This window comes from Sander lucioperca, chromosome 16 (assembly GCF_008315115.2).
Source record: "Sander lucioperca isolate FBNREF2018 chromosome 16, SLUC_FBN_1.2, whole genome shotgun sequence".
Classification (NCBI taxonomy): domain Eukaryota; kingdom Metazoa; phylum Chordata; class Actinopteri; order Perciformes; family Percidae; genus Sander; species Sander lucioperca.
The window spans coordinates 11933688-11942149 of record NC_050188.1 but is presented as its reverse complement, the minus strand read 5'-3'; the positions used below and the strand labels follow the sequence as shown (position 1 = coordinate 11942149).

Below are 8462 nucleotides of genomic sequence, written 5' to 3'. Positions count from 1 at the left end.
AAAAGAGCGTGTCATAAGAAGGAAGGAACTTCCTCGGCAGTCTAGAATTATAACAGCATAACTAGGAGAGGCACTATATTATTGATTATACGATAGGTAAATCTGATGACTGTAAAGAGAAGCAGAGAAAAGCAGGGGTGCTGTGTCTGCAGGGTCAGAACCTGCGAACCGTAGTCTTTAAGACCCGAGTCTTCTACGATGCTGACAGGTCTGCAGTTAGTTGCCACCCATTTTGCAAGAGCGGTAGTCATTTTTTTGGATTTGGTTTCATCCGTAGGTCGGCAAGTGGCACTCTCCAAAATAGTGCTTTGCCTGAGCCCGCTATCATCAACCTGAGTCACGTTAACTGAACTATATGCTTAGCTCGTAGGTGGTAGCTCAAGCTTGACGTGCTTCTGTGATATTTTAATTCGGCTTTACACAATGTACATATGGCTTTCGACCCGTCCGGGGAGTTTTGGAAAATAAAAAGCGCCATTCAGAATTTCATTGCTGCTGTCTTTCTCCATCATCCCTGCAGCAGCAGGATGTGTTGTTACGAGGAAGTATGGCAAAGTGCGGCAAAGGGTCAAAATAGTAGCCTGTTAGTTTATAGCTGACTTTACTAGCGGACTTCTCTATTGGCTGATGAAACAGGAGACGTCTCTTACGTGCTAAAACCAGCCTCTGTGACTTGAACAGCTGAGTCGCAGCTATACCATCAGCTGGTTTGAGTCGAGCTAAGACAGGCCGATTGAGGATTTTAAAATGAATGCGCTGTCGATATCTTCTATAACAGACTTGATGGCGGAATCTTCACATCTCAATTCTCCAGCAGCAGCCATCTCGGTTGTAAACGAATTCAACCCAAGCGCTCTTTGGTGACGTGGTTGATTACGTTACTGTTGATCATCAGTCCATTATCGTATAAAGCCCGCCTTGTAAATTTGATTGGTCTGAACAGCTCTGGTTCAAGCATAGTTGGTCCACAACGGATCAAGTCCAGACCGAACTTCCCGACCTCAAATGTTGTGGGCGGGGCTTATAGACTTATAGCTTATAGACTTATAGTGACGGCTATATTTTAAGATGCAAATAAAGTACTTTCCACACCAGAATGGGTGGCAAACAGAGTAAGACACACGTCCCAGAGGGACCAATAGTGGATATATTGACACAAAAATAGGGGCCTGGATGTCTCCAATGTTTAGAATATTGTTCGTCAAATTTTGGGTTTCCTGAAAATGGTTCGTTGAGTCAGACAAAACTAAAAATGTTGAGATTATTTGACTAGATTTTGTGTCACTATTACCGAAATTGTAGTGTGTTCTAGAGGAAGATAGAAAACCTTTTTAGGAATTTACGATTGAACCTCACGAGGATCGTAAAACGGGATTCTTGACCACAGACACAGGTTTGAAATAAGACCACTAATTAAGTGTGAATTTCAACCTAAATGTTTTTTCCAAGAAGGAAACTAAGACTTATAGTGACGACTATATTTTAAGACACAAATAAAGTACTTTCCATGCCAGAATGGAGATAGTATGACACACGTTCCAGAGGGACCAATAGTGGATATAATGACACTAAAATATGGGCCTGGATGTCTCCAATTTAATAATTTGATGATATTGATCATCAAATTTTAGGTTTCCTGAAAATAGTTAACCATTAAATGTTTGGCACAATGGGAAAAGGAGAGTAAAAGTAATCTCGTATTTGATCTGCTTTTATATGTTTAACTGTTTTTAACTGCTCTTTAATGTTTAATTTCTTATACTGCACTGTAACTTTTATTCTAGTATTTTATCTGTTTTTGATTTTTTTTTTTAAATCGTTTTTTTTATGTAAAGCACTTTGAATTGCCCTGTTGCTGAAATGTGCTATACAAATAAAGCTGCCTTGCCTTAGGTTCGGCTGGCATCCAGGCTAATAAATCGGATGATTTCATTATGAAGCTGCGTCATTAGCACAGTGAAATCAGCTAATTAGTAAAGTATTGTTGAGACTGATATTTAATGTATGTCTGTCTGTGTTTCAGCTTTACCTCCAGATGTTCTGGAAGTGATTGTTGATGAAGAGGAGCAGCAGGAGTGTAGCTCCAGTGTGGACCAGCAGGAGCCAGAGCCCACCCTACACATTAAAGAGGAACAGGAGGAACTGTGGAGCAGTCAGGAGGGAGAGCAACTTCAAGGGCTGGAGGAGGCTGATATCACCAAGTTCCCATTCACTCCTGTCTCTGTGAAGAGTGAAGATCAAGGTAGGAACAATGTTAACAGGGTTTTTACAGGGAAAAAATCTGCAGAAGTCAAGAGCATAAAAGTTCAAGAGAACCTGGTTTATTTTATTTTAGGAGTAGGGTTCTTTTCACACTAGTCTCGCATAGTCTCGAGGAAGGTCTGGCTAGTCCACACAGCATTCCTGGATGGGAGAAAAACGTACTCTGGTTTATTGGCATTTCTTTAAACCAATCACAATCGTCTTGGGCGGTGCTAAGCTCCGGACGGAGCCACGGTGCCTCTGCAAAATAGTCTTGTGAAGCAACTTGTTTTGGTGGAACATGTGAAAATACATTGTGTGTGTGCGTGTGTGTGTGTGTGTGTGTGTGTGTGTGTGCCCCGTTACCTCGGAACAGTCCAGCAAATAGACGGTACCGTAGGGTGCTGTTACCTGAAACAGGTGATTTAACGTCACCGCTTATTTTACACACAGTTAAGCAACAGAACGCTGAGGAAATATAACCAAGATTTTTCATGTTGGTTTTGAGCGGTATGCATTCCCACTAACCTGGAAAATGTTTTAAACGGTAATTTAATACAGCGTGTCAGTTGTGGGAATACAACTTCTCCTGCAGCGTGGAGTCAAAGGCAAAGGGACTGCAGGGTTTGCTAACGTTAGCATTTTGTCTCATCTGGGGTCTGATAAACAGTAGATTCAGCAAGCCAGTAGCATGAGCAAGCCACATGGTGATTAGATTAGCTCTTCATCAACAAAACAGCCTCAATTAAATAAACCAAAACACAGTGAAACACTCAATAAATATCCAGATCAGACAAAAATGACTGGAACTCACAGTTCATCAGACACACACACAACTTAAACCATCTGAATGCAGTAAAGTCCACTCCACACTCCGTTCCGACGTCTCTTGTTATGCCTCTTAATTACAGACTGCTAAACTTTATGTGCTGTTACCACAAGCCTTTTCGACGTAGCCGCCCCCCAATTCCACTTTTATAAGGCAGTGTCAACTTGCCAATGCTTCTCAGCATGTATCTACAACTCAACTGACAAGGGGCTGAGAGATGTAAAAAGGCATTGTTGAGGCTGTAACTGTGACTCAGGCGTCAAAGTTACGCTTGAGTCACAAGCTGGGAGGGAAGTCCAGCCGTGTTCTGATTGCCGCTGGCCCTCCTGGTTGTCCTAAGCGCACGGGTTCCATTGGGCTTATAAAGCAAAGGTGGTCAGCTCCAATTAGCAGCAAGGGTAAAACACGGTTAAAGGGGTGTAGAGGCAAGTCTACTAGGAATTGGAAGGTTCCAAAAAGCGAACCCGAGCAGCGGCACTAATAAAAACTACCTAAAAATAGCGTTCTTTTCACTGTTAGTCTGTTTTGCTGTTACAGCTCATTTAAGATCATAATATGAAAAATCACAGTTACAGAAACACAAAAAAGTTACATATAGTCACTTTAATTACCGACTGCACCACTTTGTGCTCAACCGCGCAGTTGCATTATTTCACCACAAGAGGGCCCTAAAATGTCAGTCAACAGCCTTTCCAACAGTTTTCCAAGGCTGAAAATGAAAACTAGTAGTGTAGATGTAACCTAAGTAACTGACTGAACAACCAGTATTTCTTTATAACAATCACAAGCCAGGTGATAAGATACAGTTCCACAACATTTCTCTGTGTTTCCTGCAGATGTGCAGCAGCTGTTGGTGGTTAAAGAAGAGGTTCCCCCTGAGCAGCAGGAGTGTAGCTCCAGTGTGGACCAGCAGGAGCCAGAGTCCCCCCCACACATTAAAGAGGAACAGGAGGAACTGTGTGTCAGTCAGGAGGGAGAGCAGCTTCAAGGGCTGGAGGAGGCTGATATCACCAAGTTCCCATTCACTCCTGTCCCTGTGAAGAGTGAAGATGATGAAGAGGAAGCTCAGTCCTCACAGCTTCATCAGAGACAAACTCAACACATGGAAACAGAAGCTGATGGAGAGGACTGTGGAGGACCAGAACCAGCCAGGAACTCACATCCACTTTTAGAACCAGAGACTGAAGACCAGACTGGAGACTCTTCTGAACCTGAGACTGATGACAGTGCTGATTGGAAGGAGACCAGAGAACCTCAGTCAGCTTTAAACTCTCTGAAACATGACTCAACATGTAAGAAAACATTCAGCTGCTCTGAGTGTGGGAACCGATTTAGCACAAAGCCACACCTGAAGAGACACATGAGAATCCACACAGGAGAAAAACCTTTCAGCTGTTTAGTTTGTAAGAAAACGTTTTTAACGTCTAGAAATTTACGGTTACACATGATTATCCACACAGGAGAAAAACCTTTCAGCTGCTCAGTCTGTAAGAAATCTTTTACACAGAGAGGAGGTTTACAGACACACATGAGAACTCATACAGGAGAGAAGCCTTTCAGCTGCTCTGAGTGTGGTAAAGCTTTCACTGAACGTGGAACCCTGAAGAACCACATGAGAACTCACACAGGAGAAAAACCTTTCAGCTGCTCAGTCTGTAAGAAATCTTTTACACAGAGTGGAGATTTACGGTCACACATGAAAACTCACACAGGAGAGAAACCTTTTAGCTGCTCTGTTTGTAAGAAATCTTTTACACGGAAAGGAGGTTTACGGTCACACATGGCCATAGTCCACACAGGAGAGAAACCTTTTAGCTGCTCAGTTTGTAAGAAATCTTTTACACAGAGAGGACATTTACAGTCACACATGGTAGTCCACACAGGAGAGAAAAAATTCAGCTGCAGTGTTTGTAACAAAAGATTTGCCTGGCGTTCTCATGTCAAAACACATAAATGTGTTGGTCAGATGGAAACAGAAGCTGATGGAGAGGACTGTGGAGGACCAGAACCAGCCAGGAACTCACATCCACTTTTACAACCAGAGACTGAAGACCAGACTGGAGACTCTTCTGAACCTGAGACTGGTGACATGGAATAACGTTTGTGCCTTTAAGTCCAATCTAAACTTCTCAAGTATCAAACAAAAATCTTTATGTATCAACATCTAGATAGAAGACATTATATTGTGTGGTAGGAAAAAGTATTTTAACCCTACTGTCCGCTACCCGGTCTGGCAAACTTACATAGTGCGGTTATAGCTGATAGATGGCCAAGTGGATGCAGAAGTGCCGTTCAACCGTTTCCGAGTTGATAAACCACTGAAATGATTTTGGAAACATTATTTTAAGGTAAAAAATAATCTTTGGTGTTGCTTTAACTGCTCTTTAATGTTTTTCAAATTTGACCCATTTTCAAAAACTTTCTATCAACCAAAATAGTCAAAAAAATAACATGGATGGTTAAAAAAAACCAAAACTAAAAAAATTAACAAAAATGTCAGAAAAAGCTTACATTTTGTTTAAAAAATCAGCAAAACCGTAAAACAAAAAAAGTGCAGAAAAAAAGTGACAAAAAACGTCAGCAAAAGCTTCAAAGATGTTGGGAAAAGTAACTAAAAGGTCACAAAAACACCAAAACATTGGAAAAAAAAGTTTGAATTTTAGAAGTTGGGGAGAGACAACACAAGGGTTAAATATTTTATTAGATATTTTTTTGTTTTGTCTTGTAATGTCTGTCATATAATCAAGAAATCAGACAAATGTAACCACCTGATATTTTATAGGGCCCACACATATATTCACTTCTTTCTAAGTAACGTATGTTTAGCAAGACTCACTATTTTTTTAAAGATCATTTTTTTGGGCATTTTCGGCCTTTATTTTTGACAGGACAGATGAAGACTTGAAAGGGAAAGAGGGGGAATGTTATGCAGCAAAGGGCCGCAGGTCGGAGTCGAACCCGCGGCCGCTGCGTCAAGGAGTAAACCTCCATATATGGGCGCCTGCTCTACCAACTGAGCTATCTGGGCGCCCAGCAAGATCCACTATTAATCATGTATCAACATGGGAGTTTATTCAATACACACTGGGTTCATGTTTTAAAAAACAGTGGCCGCTTGTCAATAGAGGGCGCCAGGGCGCCGCACCCATCAAAATTCCAGAAAAATAAATGTATACTTAAACAAAAATAATATAAAAATAAAAAATAAAATAGTTTAGGCCTACTCATATGATGTGCTGGCTGGTTGTAATCACCTCAGCATTTAATAACATTTTTTAATCAGTTAAGTATTTTCTATGTAAATACAAGATGTTTCATGCGGTTTCGTGGGAGGGACGCCGGACAAATGGATGTCTATGTAAGTCTTTAAACTTTCGGCAAGCATGTGATCTAAAGCTGGTCTCTAATTGGTTTCTTAAAGATTCTCCTCCGGGCGCAGGTCGCTGCGTCCCTGGCGAATCAGAATTGGATACATGTTATTTTATCCAATCTGATTGGTTCTCGACACCTGTCATTCAACTTCACGCTCTTGGTCACTTAACGCAGGCGATACCGTCACTCCGCCAAAAACTTGCTAGCTTACAATCACACACATTACTTTCGTAGAGCTATTGGCAGCAGTTAAACCAAATTCTGTCATTGATTTACAAAAAAAAAAACGTTCACAAGACGTTCGCTGGAAGAAAAAAAGAGGGTTTCGGACCGGACCAACCTGATTTACAAATGCAGCAGCAGGCCAGTGACAGTGACCGAGGGCGAAGCTACACCAGGGCTTCCCCCGCTCTTGTATTGCGGAACGGAGTTGACTTCCTGGTTGTGATGTTAGCAATGCCTTTTTTTTGCTTTCCCTGTCTTTATTTCAAAGTGTCTGCACTGACGTTGTGTGGACAACAACGGGGGTAAGAGACCTAAAACATTGGTGGATTTGCTGATTTTTACTGTAATTGTAACCTGTACTGGATACAGTATTTTATGTTTGTCTGTTGTTTGCTGAGCTAACAGCGTTATAGCCTACACACTACTGAAGTAGTATGAAAACTGGGACATGTTGTGATTCTCCATGTTGACATGTTGACTGATTTGGGTATATTGAGAGAAATACATAATATTTGCATTGGTCTTGTGTAGTGTTTGGTGAACTTATTGTATATTTGCACTTTCTCTGTGTACTTCATTTACAGCACTCTAATTACTGACATGTAGAATTGCTAAAAGTGTTTTAGGTTAGCAACAGCAGTGTGTATCTGGTTCAAACAGAATTACATCATATGAAATGTGTGTGTGTGTGTGTGTGTGTGTGTGTGTGTGTGTGTGTGTGTGTGTGTGTGTGTGTTTTATATGGTAACAAAATATGTTTTTTATATATTAGTGTATAGTTTTTGCAAGAGTGTTTTATTTTGCAAAGGGTCTAAGGTGTTCTGCTAATTGTGTGTACAGTTTTGAAAAACCAGTCTCTGTTTTCAAAATAGTGCTTAAGCAATCGAAAAAGAACTGTAAATAAAGTAATGCTGGTTGTTTTTCCCAGTTTCAAAGTGCTGCCTTCTGTTTATTTAAGGTCCCATCTCAGGGTAAGATATGATGACGTAACCGTAACCAAGTGGTGTCTCATTTCATAGGGGTATGTTTTCACCCATAGCCCTTACCACTCTGTTTTGAGGTACAAGGGCTAGGGGTCAGACGAATGGGGTAAGACAGAGAAATGGGATTCAGCGTTACTGTCTGTGTTTCAGCTTTGCCTCCAGATGACAATAGCCAGATTGTTATTAAAGAGGAGCAGCAGGAGTGTAGCTCCAGCGTGGACCAGCAGGAGCCAGAGCCCCCCCCCACACATTAAAGAGGAACAGGAGGAACTGTGGAGCAGTCAGGAGGGAGAGCAGCTTCAAGGGCTGGAGGAGGCTGATATCACCAAGTTCCCATTCACTCCTGTCCCTGTGAAGAGTGAAGATGATGAAGAGGAAGGTAGGAACAACATTAACAGGATTTTTAGGGGAAATAAAGGGGAAAAAAATCTGCAGAAGTCAAGAGCATAAAAGTTCAAGAGAACCTGGTTTATTTTATTTTAGGAGTAGGGTTCCTTTCACACTAGTCTCACATGCCCAGACCTTCCTCCACAGCGCTGCAGAGGAAGGTCTGGGTAGTCCACACAGAAAAACATGCTCTGGTTTATTGGCATTTCTTTAAACCAATCACAATCATCTTGGGAGGTGCTAAGCTCCACGAGCCACGGTGCCTCTGCAAAATAGTCTCGGGAAGGAACTTGTTTTGGTGGAACGTGTTTACGTTAAAAATAACGTCTATGAAAAATGTGTGTGTGTGTGTGGCTGTGTGGGTCTCTGGTCTCTGTGTGTGTGTGTCTCTGTCTTTGTCTGTGGCTGTGTGTGTGAGACACGCT

General features: G+C 41.6%; 1 protein-coding gene across 1 annotated transcript; it reads left to right on the top strand.

The window, feature by feature from the left end:
• Positions 1 to 4274: 4274 nt before the first annotated feature.
• LOC116050090 (gastrula zinc finger protein XlCGF49.1-like) lies at positions 4275 to 5264 on the top strand (the record flags this gene model as incomplete). The annotated part of the gene is made up of 2 exons (XM_035993028.1): positions 4275 to 5036; positions 5127 to 5264. Coding segments are annotated over 2 exons (804 nt in total), but the record flags the coding sequence as incomplete, so codon positions are not given.
• Positions 5265 to 8462: the final 3198 nt, after the last annotated feature.